The sequence below is a fragment of the Dama dama genome, chromosome 10, assembly GCF_033118175.1.
Source record: "Dama dama isolate Ldn47 chromosome 10, ASM3311817v1, whole genome shotgun sequence".
In the NCBI taxonomy this organism is placed as follows: Eukaryota; Metazoa; Chordata; class Mammalia; order Artiodactyla; family Cervidae; genus Dama; species Dama dama.
In genome coordinates this window covers 26,735,913-26,749,810 of record NC_083690.1, presented here as the reverse complement: position 1 = coordinate 26,749,810, position 13,898 = coordinate 26,735,913, and the positions used below count along the sequence as shown (strand labels likewise).

General features: G+C 55.1%; 1 protein-coding gene across 2 annotated transcripts; it reads right to left on the bottom strand.

Annotated features, from left to right (window-relative positions):
- Positions 1–51: 51 nt before the first annotated feature.
- Positions 52–12,714, bottom strand: RABEP2 (rabaptin, RAB GTPase binding effector protein 2). 2 transcript variants are annotated; one of them, XM_061153091.1, is made up of 14 exons: positions 12,485–12,714; positions 11,775–11,984; positions 9,317–9,474; positions 6,543–6,653; positions 6,109–6,456; positions 4,865–4,960; positions 4,678–4,776; positions 3,344–3,499; positions 1,791–1,968; positions 1,659–1,670; positions 1,512–1,567; positions 1,362–1,415; positions 1,162–1,278; positions 52–716 (listed from the first exon to the last, which is right to left on the bottom strand). In XM_061153091.1, the coding sequence occupies exons 1-14, from the start codon at positions 12,543–12,545 to the stop codon at positions 615–617; spliced, it is 1,758 nt and encodes a 585-aa protein (XP_061009074.1). In that variant the 5' UTR covers positions 12,546–12,714; the 3' UTR covers positions 52–614. The 2 variants fall into 2 exon arrangements, 1 of the variants encoding a protein (XP_061009074.1); XR_009694443.1 differs by lacking the exon at positions 52–716 and having other exon boundaries at positions 1,237–1,278; positions 1,512–1,554.
- Positions 12,715–13,898: the final 1,184 nt, after the last annotated feature.

Below are 13,898 nucleotides of genomic sequence, written 5' to 3'. Positions count from 1 at the left end.
TGAAACCTCCCCTCCCCGACCCCGTGGGGCTCGCAGGGACAAGGCGACTGATTGAGCTGAGCTGCTTATTTATTGAAAATAAATGACAGAAAAATCTGGCCTTGTCTCCGTGCACACGTCTTGGGGCCTGGCTTGGGCCCCTGGGGACAAGCATCTTAGTGTCAACGGGGTCCGGGAAGCAGCCACCTGGCCCAGGGTGCGGGTGCGGAGGGGCCTGGGGACGTACCCCCAAGGCTCCCGGCCACCACTCGCAGCCGTCCCTGGGGGCAGGGGACGTGAGGTGACGGGTGTGGCTGTTAGTCTGGGTGGCAGCGGGAGCAGGAGGGTTGGAACCCAGGAGGCAGCATGGCAGCCAGAAAGCCGCAGGGCTGAGCCGCCCCACTGGCTCATGGAGGGGCCTGGGACCCTTGCCCGGGTGTTATCTTTGGAAGCAGAAGGCCCAGCCTCTGTGGGAGGAGCGCTGCAGGAGACGGGGCAGCGGCGGCCCCATCACCTCAACCCCGGCCTTGGAGAGGGTGACGACTCCATCCTGAGACCACCCCCCGCAAGCCTCAGCCTCACGGTTCAGGAGGGGAGAAAGGCGGTCTCTCCCAGGGTGGGTAGGCGCCGGCCCCTCAGGTGTCCTTGATGTCCCTGACGTCCCGAAGGGGCGCCTCGTCTATGATGCCGCGCACCTGCTCCAGGCTCTCTGCCTGGCGGATCCGTTCCAGACGCACCTGTGGGGGCGGCGCAGGAGGCAGAGGGCCCTCCGTGGGAAAATGCAGCCTCCACCCCGCTGGAGGCAGCCACCCCCCCAATCCCACGAGGGGCAAAGGCTCAGGACTCCTCCTCCCCCAACCCTCAGTGAAACTGGCTTCAAGGGAAGAAGCGGGTCCTCAGACAGCAGGCCAAGGAGGGGCGGGCAGGGGCCGGGGCAGGTGGGACTGTAGTGATGAGCACGTGGCATGCCCACATGCCAGGCCCTGGGCCATGGGCTTCGCATGACCGAGAAACACGGACACACAAGATCGCCAGTGTTTTTTGAGCAACAGCTCAGAGGAAAGGGCCGTGCCAGCCCCAGGGGGAGGAAGAAGACTCCTCTAGCTGGGGGCCTGTCCTTGTGAGACCTAGGACAAGTCGCTGGGAGTCACGCCAGCCCGGTGGGGAAGGCACACACCGTACCTGCAGGGCCTGGGACAGTCGTACGAAATCCCGCTGCACCTGCTCACTGGTCTCCAGCTCCGCCTGCAGCCGCAGCATCTTTGCCCGCTGCTCCGAGAGCAGGTCTGTGAGCTGGGCCTGGGGGGCACAGGACATAGAGCTGGGGTCTTGGATGGGAAGTCTGGATGGGGTTACCCCTTCAGTACCACCCCGATCCTGACCTCTTCTGTGCGGCCCGAGCCCTGTGGTGGCCTGAGGACCTCCTGCCGCTTGGCCTGAGGGAGACATAAAGGGCAGCAGGGACCGGTGAGGGTCTTGTCTGTGCTGCCAGCCTCCCCCATCACCCCGGCCTTACCCGGGTCCTGCCTCACCTTGCTCTGTTCCTCCTGGACACGCTCCATCTCAATCCTCAAGCTGCACAGGGAGGCTGGGGAGTCAGGCAAGGCCAAGACATCAGGCCCACACCCTCGCTCCTTCCCCTCCCGGCCGGCCGGGGACAGGCTCCCGCCCATACTCACCCTCTAACACTTCTGTGCGGGAAGGAAAGAAAGACAGGTCAAGCAAGGCTCATCCTTCTCGCCCTGCACCCTCACCCCTCCCAGAGCCCAGGCGGGGGCGTTCCTCGTGGGAGCTGGCACCCTCCCTCTCACCTGTCTCCTCCCGCTGCACCCTCAGCTGCCCCTCCAGGCTGGCCCTCGCCGCCGTCTCCTCGTCCAGCGCCTCCCGCAGAGTCACGATCTCAATCCGCAGCCTCTCCGCCTCGTGCTCCTGGGCCTGCTGGCGGGCCCGCGCCTCCTGCTGCGTGCGGTGCACCAGCTGCTGCAGCTCCTGGGAAGAAGCAAGTCACAGGCTGGTTGCAGGGTGGTGTGTGTGTCGGGGGGAGGGGGGCAGAGGCCCTGGGGGCCAGGGACTCGAGCGGGATGGTGGGGAGGGTGGACACACACACTCTTGGATGGCTGCTTCCTGCAGCACAAGCCCGGGGAGGAGGACCCTCGGGAGTGGAGCTGATGCAAGTTCCAGACTACCCAGAGGAAGATTTGGAGTTCTTGTAATGCTCAAAAACAACTAAAGTTATGAGCACTCCACAGTTTAGGCAGATGTGTGTATGTGTTGGGTTGGCCAAAACATTCATTCGGGTTTTTCTGGGCGCTGTTATGGAAAAACCGGAACGACTCTTTAGGCCAATCCAATAATAAAAATGACACCAAAGAAGGGCAAAGGAATAATAAAGTTGGGGATGGCAGAAGCAGAGCCAAGGAATGTGGGGCGGGGTTGCACGTAAGGAGATGTCAGTCAGAGTTCTCAGGGTAGGCAAGGGTTCCAGGTGATCTTCATACTCTTAATGAAGTCAATTGACGGACAGAGGCCATGCACGGATCAATGACAATAGCTTTCAATGAACCCAAGATTCCGATGAATTCAATTTTGTGGATCTCCTGCCACTTAAAAATAAGTAGGGACTTCCCTGGCAGTCCAGGGCTTCGGAAGCAGTGCTTCCACCGCAGGGGGCGCAGGTTCAATCTCTGGGTGGGGAATTAAGATCCCGCATGCTGTGCAGTGGGCTTCCCAGGTGACACTAGTGGTAAAGAACTCTCCTGCCAGTGCAGGAGACCTAAGAGACATCAGTTTGATCCCTGAGACAGGAAGATCCCTTGGAGGAGGGCATGGCAACCCACTCCAGTATTCATGCCTGGAGAATCCCATGAATAGAAGGGCCTACTGAGTTACAGCCCATAGTGTCCTAATGAGCTGGACGTGACTGAAGTGACTTAGCACACAGGCATGCTCTGTGAGGCCAAAAGAATTGATAAAGTAAAAACAACAAGCCAAATGACTGCTTCCTTTGTGTCAAAGTGAAAGTGTGAGTCGCTCAGTCGTGTCTGACCCTTTGCGACTCCATGGACTGTAGCCTGCCTGCACTACGGGCAGATTCTTTACCTTCTGAACCACCAGGGAAGCCCCTCTTCATGTCAAGGGCTCTGTGAGCTCCTTTTCTCTCCGTGCCAATGCTGGGAGGGGTTGTAGTCCCATTTTGCAGAGGAGGAAACTGAGTCTTAGCAAAGCCACGTGACTTGACCGTGGTGATGCAGCTGATACAGCAGCCTGGGTCTGGCCCTGAGTCCCGTGGCCCCGGCCCTGAGTCCTGTGGCCCCAGGCCAGTGCTTTGCTGCGGGTGGAGAGGAAGGGCCCGCACCCCCCTTACCGGCAGCGAGCTGGGCAGCGACTCCTCCCCGCCCTCATCCTGCTCCAGGCCCCGGGGGGCTGAAGACGGCAGCTGCTCAGCGCGGAGCCCTTGGTTCTCCTCCGTCAGGCGCTTTACCTCGTGGCTCAGGCACTTGTGGGAGGTGGCCAGCTCTGCCTGGGGGTGGACAGTCAGGACAAGGCGGTGAGGGGACAGGCATCTCCTGTGAGGCCAGACCCTGAGCCCTCCTCCCAGACACTGGAAGGAGAACCAGGAAGCCCACGCCCTCCTTCTCAGCTGAGAAAGGAAGAAATACCCTTGAGTAAGTGTCTTTGGCTCCCAAGCTCATTGTTTTGTTTTTTTTTTTCCTTGTTTTCTTGAGGGATCTTAGTTCCCCAAGCACGGATGGAACCGGGCCCCCTGCAGTGGAAGCATGGAGTCCTAACCACTGGACCACCAGGAAGACCCTTAAGCTCTTTCTATAGCCCCCTCGATGACTTCAAGGTCACACAGTGGCAGCCACAGGCCACATCGGTTGTCTTATGTGGTCCCTGGATATTCATTGGAAGGACTGATGATGAAGCTGAAGCTCCAATACTTTGGCCACCTGATGCGAAGAGCTTTTCCACTCATTGGAAAAGACCCTGATGCTGTGAAAGACTGAAGGCAGGAGGAGAAGGGGATGACAGAGGATGAGATGGTTGGATGGAATTACCGACTCCATGGATGTGAGTTTGAGTAAACTCCAGGAGACAATGAAGGACAGGGAAGCCTGGCGTGCTGCAGTCCGTGGGGTTGCAAAGAGTCGGACATGATTGAATGACTGAACAACAACTTTAAAACCTGGGAGACTACACATAAATATCTGGATCCGGCTTCTCTTGACAAACGAGAAAACCAGGCAGCATGAAGCCTGAATTCCCACGTGCCGCGATCAGCAGAGTTCTCTCTGTTTGCCTGCTGCTCCTTCTGGCCATACACCTGGCCCCATTCAATCATTTGCCTCTCGTCTCGTCTTGAGAAGCATCCGATTTTGCAATCTCTGCTTTTCATCCTCATGACTCTGCAAGCTAGGACCCATTATCTCAATTTCAAGGCATCAAGGCTGAGGCTCTGGGCTTGTGGGATTAGCTTAAAGATCACGGAGTTGAGTGTGTGGTGGGCTCTGTCTGAATTCAGTACCGGGTGCCCTGGAAGCCCTCTTATCTGCCTGGCACCAACTCCAAGGCGAAGCCAGAGCAGATCGGGGTTGGGGAGGGCAGTAGGACAGGTGTCTCGACCTTCCACGTGGGCCTCAACCAATTCCCCTCCCACTCCTCTCCTGGCCGCCCTCCCCCCGACCCCCCAGCCCTCACCATCTGCAGCTGAACACGCTCCTGCGCCTGGCTCACGGTTCCCTGCAGGGTCCGCAGCAGCTGCTCTGAGTTCTGGACCTGAGCCAGGAGGACTTGCATCTGTGGGTGGAGGCGGGGGGGGCAAGGGTGAGGCGGGGCCAGAAGGAGGCCAGGAGTAGAGGCCCCTCGGGGCTGGAGCTGAACCCACCTGCTTGGCGCAGTCCTCATTGCTCCGTCTCAGGCCCTCCTGCAGCTCGTCCCGCTCTCGGGTGACGCTCTCCAGGTCCTTCTGCAGCTGCCGCCCCTGCCATAGATCCCAGCCTCAGCCTCGACAGCCAAGGGGAGGCCTCCCTCCTCTCTAGGCCTCTCACGCCTTGTCTCCTGCATCTCCCTGGGCAGTGCCAGCGTCCGCCCAGTCGTTCCAGCTAAAAGCTCGGGAACGGATGTTGACTCTTCTCTGTCCTCCACTCCCTGGGTCCAGACCACCAGCAGGCCCTGCCTGGCAGCCTCCAGAATGAATTCCAAATCCACTCACTTGTCTCCATCTTGGCCGCCACCTCCTGGTCCCAGTCACCACCTTCCTCTAAACTACGTCAAGCGTCACCCTTCCAACCAGCCACCTTGCTTCTCCCATTGCCCTTTCCCCCGATTACAATCCATTCTCACCCAGAGACCCCAGTGACCCATTATAAGCCTAAAGCAGAGCAGGCCTCTCTCTGTCTTAAACCCCACAGAGGCTTCCCACAGCTCCTGGTCTGAAATGCAAACATCATGGCAGACCCCGAAGCCAAACCCAACCTCCTGTGGCCCCTGCCTGCCTTTCTGACCTCATCTCTCTTCCCCTCCTTGGCAGCCTTCTAGCTCCTCAGACACACCATGGTATGTCCATCCTCTGGTCCTTGGAACCTGGAGTTCCTTTGGTCTCCGATCCTCAAAAAGCACCTCTCGTGCCAGCTAGGAAGATCTCCTGCCTGCCAGTCTCCACCCCATAATCCTATTTTTTTTTAAAGACTTTTTTTTTTGTATGTTGATCATTTTTAGAGTCTTTATTGAATTTGTTCAATGTTACTTCTGTTGTTTCCGTGTTCTGGGTTTTTAGCTGCAAGGCATATGGGATCTCAGCTCTGTGACCAGGGATCGAACCTACAGCCCCTGCATTGGAAGGTGAAGTCTTAACCACTGGACTGCCAAGGAAGTCCCCCCACAACCCTGTTAAGTTTTGTGGTGAGAGTCTCACCCTGTGACACTCTTCCTCATGGGCCCATGTGCATGTCTGGGCCTGGCTCCCTCACGAGAGGAAGCTCCAAGAGGGTAGGAGTTTTCTTCTTCACTGCAGGATGCCTGGCTCTAGCTCAGGGCTGGGACAGAGAAGGAGCTCAGTAAGGACTTGAAGGGAGAGATAGATGGATGGATGCGTGTGTGGTGGCAGACTGCCCTGCCCTCTCCACTCACCTCCAACTGCAGCTGCTCCCACTGGTTGTCTGGGACCAGTTGGTAACCAGGAGGGGGCAGGTAGATGCCTTCGGGGACCAGGGTGCCCGTGGACACCAGAGAGGCTGTCTCCTCCTGCTCAGGGCTCAGGCCCTGGCGGCTGCGGGGCAGGGAGGCGCTGCCGCTGGCCCCCATGCCGAGGGAGAAGGAGGAGATGGAGGCGCTGTCGTCACAGTTGTGGGCAAAGGCCTCGGCCGCTGGGCCCCCATCCTCACTCAGCTCCTCAAGAGGCTCCAGCGGGGGAGATGGGTCCCGGGACAGGAGCAACTCCGTGGAGCCGTGCAGGGAAGGGGGATGCCGGGGCCGTCTCTAGGGAGAGGGGGCAGGGAAGAGGCTGAGGGGCCGGGGTCCCGCAGCGCCCCTGCTCCCTCAGCGCCCCCTGGCCACCCCCTCACCTGGATCTCTTGGATTAGCTCCTCGGCCCTCAGCAGTTTCGCCTTCAGCTCCTCGATCTCCTGCTCCATGGGCAGCACGATCTCCCGCAGCTTCTCCGAGTCCTCATGGGCCTGGGGAAGGGGAAGGGGCGTTGGGTAGTGACAGGCAGTCCTCCTGACTGCAGGAGCCTCAGGCCTATTCAGAGCTTTCCCTCCAAGCACATCAGCTCTTCTAATCCTCCCAGGTACATGTTATCACCCCCATTTTAGAAAGAGAAACACAGAGGCTCGGAGCGCTTACAAGGCTTACCCCAGGTCACACGGTAGGTGGCTAAAGTCACAACCGCCTTCCTGTTGCCCACTTGTAGAGTGACATACTTATCTCCCCCAATATCATGTGTCCCTTTTTTTAATCATAGAACCTCACATTTTTAGCTGGGCTAATGACCTGAATCCTAGAATACCATCTACATTTCTCAGCTTTCCTATAACTAAGCATGGTCATATGACTAAGTTTCAGCTAATGAGATGTAGGCAGACATGCTGGGTGTAACTTCCAGGTCAACCGCTCAAGGGGAAAGGGTGTATTTTCTTTACTCCTCCTCCTCCTCCTTCTGGCTGGCTAGAATGCAAACGTGATGGCTGGTGCTCAAGCAGTCATCCTGGACCATGAGGCAGTATGCTACCTATGGCAAAACAGCAACATAGGAGGAGCCTGGGTTCCTAACAACTTGTTGAGCTGCCACATCAGTCCTAGAATGTCTACTTCTGAACTCTAATAAAAATAAAAGTGAAAAGTGAAAGTCATGTCTGACTCTTTGTGATCCCATGGACTATATAATTAATGGAATTCTCCAGGTGAGAATACTGGAGTGCGTAGCTTATGCCTTCTCCAGCAGATCTTCCTGACATAGGAATCGAACCGGGGTCTCTGCATTGCAGGTGGATTGTTTACCAACTGACTGAGTTACCAACTTTCCTGAGTCATCAGGAAAGCCCAAGAAAAATAAATTTTTACCTTATTTAAGCCACTGTTGATTTGAGTTTTCAAACTTTGTCCTACCTGACGTGTCTTCCCACACTTCCATCACTGCCATATTGCTGGCCTCTTCTTTTTTGCTCTTTTCAGGTCTGGGATTCTGTTGAACTTGCACAGTCAACAGCCTCTGGACACCTCAACTTGGGTGTTAGACAGGCTCTTCTGTCCTTGAACAGCCAATCTAAACCGACTCACACTGCCATTTCTCCTCTCGTAGCACTAGGTCAGCAACAATGACCCTGCTATCCACCCAGCTGTCCAAGGCAGAAATTGGCCAGTCATCCATCCTCTTCCAATTCATACAATTTCTGCCTCTTGAGTAACTCAAAAACCCATCTCAGACAAGTTCAGTATAATCCTCCAAATCTCTTATGTGAACACTGCCAACAGGTAGGGTAAGCCTGTGTGGCCCAAACAAAACACCTCCGATCCCATCTCAAGCCCTGCAGTACATGCTCTGCAGATGCCCACACAGTGGATGAATGATGGCTGGATGCAGGGCCAGGATCGGAACTTCCTGACTCTGGGCCTGTGACTCTTTCCACCATACCTGGCAGATTTAATTTAGCAGAACCTTCTCCTTCACTACCCCGCGAACCACTCCCTGAGGAACACTTGGAATGCAAGTATAGTGGCAGCCTCTGCAGGCAAATTGTAGGTTGAAAGCCTTCCTTTCTTGGGCTCCTGTTTAGATCTTCGTCCTTCTCACCAGGAGATTTACTCCATCTCCCTGAGCCTCATGTATACGGTGAGCCTCATATTCCTCACGTATAATGTGAGGTAAGTACCTACCTCACAGGGCAGCTGTGAGGCTCAAATGAGGCGGAGATGTGAACTTGTCCTGAAAGGTGAAGAGTTTGGTAATATGTGTTTCCTATGACTGTTTATGATAGCAGGAATAAAAGTGATGATATACCACAGAAACTAAGAACAAAGCTTTAGAACTAGACTGCCTAGATTTTAAAATCCCAGATCTGCTCCTTTTTTTTTTTTTTTTTTTGACTGTGCTGGGTCTTCCTTGCTGTGCATGGGCTTTCTCCAGTTGCAGCGAGCAGGGGCTACTTTCCAGTTGTGGCGCGTGGACTTCTCATTGTGGTGGGTTCTCTCGTTGTGTAGCATGGGCTCTAGGGCTCTTGGGTTTCAGTAACTGTAGCATACGGGCTTAGTTGCTCTGCAGCATATGGAATCTTCCGGGACCAGGGATTAAATCCGTGTCCCCTGCATTGGCAGGAGGAGGATTCTTAATCTCTGGACCACCAAGAAAGTCCCAGATCTGCTCCTTTTTATGCGTATAACCTGTCGAGAATGACTATACTTCTTTGAGCCTCACCTTACTCATCTGTTAAATGGATCTAATGGACCTGTCTTTCAGGGGAAAGACTGGGGAGACTGAGTCTGTCCACAGTACCTAGTGCGTAAGAGGTATCCTTAAATGTTAGCTGCCCCCCCCACATGACTTTTCTTAATTTTTCTGAGTCATGCCACACAGCATGCTGGATCTTAGTTCCCCAAGCAGGGAATGAATCTGTGGCCCCTGCAGTGAAAGCAAGGAGTCTTAACCACTGGACCACCACAGAAGTCCCAATTTTCCTGTGCTGAGTACAGGGTTAGTACCTAGAATTATTTCTGGGTGCCCTGCTCCCAGTGACCTGGCAGTGGGACATCAAAAAACCCTGTGCCCCAAGGTCACCTTTGGCTGCCTCAATATCTTCCCAAGTCCCTGGAGAGGGGGCAGGTAGGCTATCCCAACCCCAACCTTTTCCATCTGCTTCTCCAAGGAGTCCAGGGGGTGAGCCCGAGATAGCAGCTGCTTCAGGCGCCCCAGCTCCCGCTCCTTCTCCTCACAGTCCTGCTGCTGCTGCTGCCGCTCCTGCTTCAGAGACGTGATCTGGGCTTCATAGCTGCTGATGGAGTCTGGCAGGGCAGGAAAGGCAGAGGAGAGGGAGAGTCAGTGTGTCAGCCCTACCTGGGGGCGAACAGGGAGCTCTCCATCACTGCCGCTCTCTGTAAGGCAATTTACCATAGCGGTGATGACAGTAGGCTCCGTGGTTGGACGGAGGAGATGGCAACCCACTCCAGTATTCGTGCCTGAAAAATCCCCATGGACAGAGGAGCCTGGCGGGCTACAGTCCATGGGGTCGCAAAGAGTTGGATATGACTGAGCGACTGAGCACAGGACAGCAAGGTCCTGGGCAATCTGCCTCTCTGCATAATGTCCTCAGCTAATGATTACCCTGCTGGCTTGTTACAGGATCAAATGACAAGATATCGGGAAGGGCTTTAACCCTCTTCCTGGTGCATAATAAATGCTAAAGATAGGCTATCTGTTGCTATTAATACATAAGAATAACAAGCAATATCTAATAATAGTCATAAATATTCATCCTGGACCAGACTCTGAACTGGGCCCTGGAAATAGAGAAATTAATCAGACACAAACCCTGACACCAGGAGCCCACAGTTCAGTGAGAAAGATAGCCGTGGAAAGTTACAAAGCAGTCTGAGAAGAGCTTGTGAGAGGACCACTCCTGGGCTTGGCGGTCGCAGAAGAAGGAGACCCTCGGTCTGCCTGCCTGGCCAGGAAAGACACCAGCAAGCGCTAAAGGACAGAACGGACCCATTAATTAAGTAACGGGCTCGAAGGCTCACGGGTGGGAAAGTGGATGGTGTGGCTGGGGCATAGTGGACACGCTGGAAGAACAGCAGTGAAGATGCAGAATGCCATGCCAGGATTTAGAATTCATCTTCACAGGTCAGTGGGAGTTAAAAGGCGATGTTGAGTGGAACATGGTCATTTTTCATTTCCATAGTTATTTAACAGGTACTAACATCAGAAGTGAAGATTCTGTTGTCAGACTGCCGGGGTTCAAATCTTGTCCTTTCCAGCTATATGACCTTAGGCAAGTTATCTAAACTCTCTGAGCCTCAGAGCTTCCTCTGTAAAACGGAGATGGATAGAAGTTCCTACCTCATAGAAATTCTGATGAAGATTAAATATTCATCAAGTATTTAGTTCAGTGAAAGTGCCAGTTGCTCCGTCGTGGCCTGCTCTATGTGAACCCACAGACTTTACCCCACCAGGCTTCTCTGTCCATGGAATTCTCCAGGCAAGAATACTGGAGTGGACTGCTATCCCCTTCTCCAGGGGATCTTTCCAACCCAGGAATCAAACCCAGGTCTCCTGCATTGCAGGCAGATTCTCAACCATCTGAGCCACCAGTGAAGCCCAGCACTCAATAAATATTGGTTACCGTTATTATTTAGGACACAGTTTCTTATAGGAATAGGAAGTTCCCTTTAAAATAGATGTATGCAAGTTTTTAAAAAGTGGATCTATTTGAAGAACAAATATCAAGTAGATTATACAGTAAGTCATACAAGGAGACAATCACATTGCACAGATGGGACACGGATGCCTGAAATGTGAGAAATATGGGCCCAGAGAAGTCTGGAGCCAGGAGTGGTCGTTAGAAAAGGAAATGACATGGTGGGATGGGAATTGTAAGAAATTTAATCTGGAAGCCAAGGTCAAGGACAGACTGGAGGAAGACTTGTAAGAAGGCTGGGGCAATAATATGCGGGAGCAGACAGAGAGCTTCACTACAGCAGTGGCCATGGAAGCAGAGGGGTGGGACGTGACTGGAAGCTATTGCAGAGAATCTGGCCTCTGACTAGGGGAGAAGCAGGAAAAGAGGAAAAGACACTGGGTGATCTGGGACAAGGGGAGTTGATGTATCCCAAGTACAGAGGACGTGAGGGAAGAGGGAAGTTGGTGCATGTCGGGGGAGGTGGAGGTCATGGGAAGATATAGGGGTGCTTGGAGAAGCAAGGAAACCAGATAATGAGATTTACAGAGATAAGGCCCAGGGCTGAGTCTGAAGGCCAGAGACTCAAACGAGTTCTCGGGGAACTGAGAAACTGCTCACTTTCAGGGTTGATCAGTCATTAGTGAGGGACAAGAAATGACATGAGGCCAGGGAAGAGGTAGCCTTCTGAGCTAAACTTAGCTGAACTGACAGAGCTGCTGCTGGAGCCCAGGCTGGGGTTCTATGCAAATTTAAAAAGCAGGCTTCTGCTTCTTCCTCTGAGTCCCCGAGCCTGCCTGTGCTAGGCAGTCCTGCTCAACTACCCCATGGGTGTAGGTCATGACTCCTTTCTTGTCGTGCACTCCCCCTCACGCGGCCGAGGGAGTCTGGGAGGACCGACTGCCTCACCTTTCAGGATGGCTTGCAGCGAGGCCACCTCCTCTTGGCATTGCCGCTGCACCGCCGCCACAGCCTCGGCCTTCGTGCTCTCGCTCACCTCGGCCACAGCCTTCATGGTTTCCATTTCTGCCAGGGCGCCTGCTAGCTCAGCCCGAAGCCGCACGAGCTCCCCGGACTCAGCCTCAACTTTTGCCCCCTCCTGGGGCTGGATGTCCATTGCTGTGGAGGACAGGGATCAGCCTCTTTTCTCATCATTCTCAGATTCCCAATATTCCCAACGTATCAAGTCCTCAAGTTCTGCAATTTAGTACTATAGCCAAGGTCCCTGCACCTTTACCTAACCCCACCCTGCTCACTTGGCCCCGCCCCTGCCCCGCCTCCTTCTCACCTAGCTCTGCCTCGTGTTGTCTAGAGCCTCGCCTCTTCCTCTCTCGGTTCACCCAATCCCCTCTTTCCTCTGACACGTCCCCTCCCTTCCAGTGGCCCCGCCCCCTCCCACTTGGCCCCGCCCCACCCTCCCACACTGGGCCCCACCTCTAACCTGCCACTGGCCCTCCACCTTGCATCGCTAGGCCACGCCCCCTCCATATTTTTCCCGGCGGCGTAGTCCCGCCCCTTTCTCCAGGCTCCCCCCACTCCCCCCCGCTTCCAGCGACGCCGAACTCGGCCCCGCCTCCGGCCTCACCGCCCCTCGCGTGCACGGACGAGCCCTCACGTACCGGCCCTCGGCAGCCGCCGCCGGCCATCCTCGCCAGCGGCCGCCGGCGCTGCTGCCGCCATTGCCTCCGCGCAAACGGCGGGTTCCCGCACTCCCTGGTGACGGCGCTCACCGCTTCCGGGTCTTCTCGGCTGTTTCCGGATCCGCTCGGCTGTTTCCGGATCGGCCCTGGGCTCGAGGCTGAGGCCGGAGTTGGGGGGGCGGTGGCCGAGCCTCAGCCGAAGATTGCCGAGTGGACGCTCGGCCGCGGCCCCGGGTCCCGGCGCTCCCCGCCTTCTTTCTTGAGTAGCACTGTTGGACAAGGACGCCTACCCTTCAAACCCCAAAGTAGCTCTTTCATCAAAGGCCTCGCGCGTCTCCGCGTGAGCTTGGAAACTCTGCTCAAATTACACGTCCTCCGGGACGCCCGCCGGCTTCAGCCTAAGGAGGACAGAGTTCTCGCGGTCTCGCCCAGTCCCCGGAGCTGACCCCTTTGATCGGTTCCTGGCCGCCCTTCCGCCGGAGCTTGGCTCAGGTTACAACGAATTGTGGTCGAGCCTCCCTGCACCTCCGCTTTCGTGGAGCGTCCCTCGGGGCAGGGCTGCTGGGTCGACTTCACTTCTCTGGGCGCGTCCCTCGGGGAAGGGCTGCTGGGTCGACTTCACTTCTCTGGGCGCCTGGCCCCCCGCGTCGTCGGTCGTGGAAGTCAGAAACTTCCATGTCCCAACCCCAGTTTGATATTCAGCCAGTCACCGCTTCCTGCTAATCTTCCCCTCCCAGTGCCGCTCAAATCCCTCCTTTCCTCTGTCGGCCACTGCCCTAGGTCAAGCCCTCATTATCTGTGACCTCTCCCTCCAACAGCCGACCTGAGATCTCCCCTAGTCAGTGACAGGCAACTCAGACTTAAGTCTAGAGTCTTGATTCCCCTTCTCCCAAACCTTCTCCTTCTGTAAAGTACATTCCAGGAGCCTGCAAGTCTTGCAAGCTCTACCTCCAAAGGACTGAATATTCCTGAATGGGTCCCTATTTCTGCATCCTCAGCGCTGACACCCAGCCTCAGTCCCCATCATCTGTCTCCTGAACTTCTACACTGCCTCCTGCTCCGCCTGTGTCACCGTTTGGTTCCCTTAGTTAATTCTCAAAGCAGTTAGAGTGATCTTTGTAAAACAGATCTTGTCTCATCCCCGCTTAAAATCTGGTTCAATCCAATTTGAAAATGGGCAAAGGACACGAGTTTCACTGATGTAGATGGCAAATAGAGCATGAAAAAAAGGTACTCAACCTCATTAACCATTAGGGAAGTTCAAATTTCCTATTTGCACACCTACCAGGATGGCTAAAATTTAAAAAGAGTAATAATACCAAATGCTGGTGAATAGATGGAGAAACTGAGTTTCTCAAGTACTCCTGATGGGAATGTAAAATGATATAGCAGC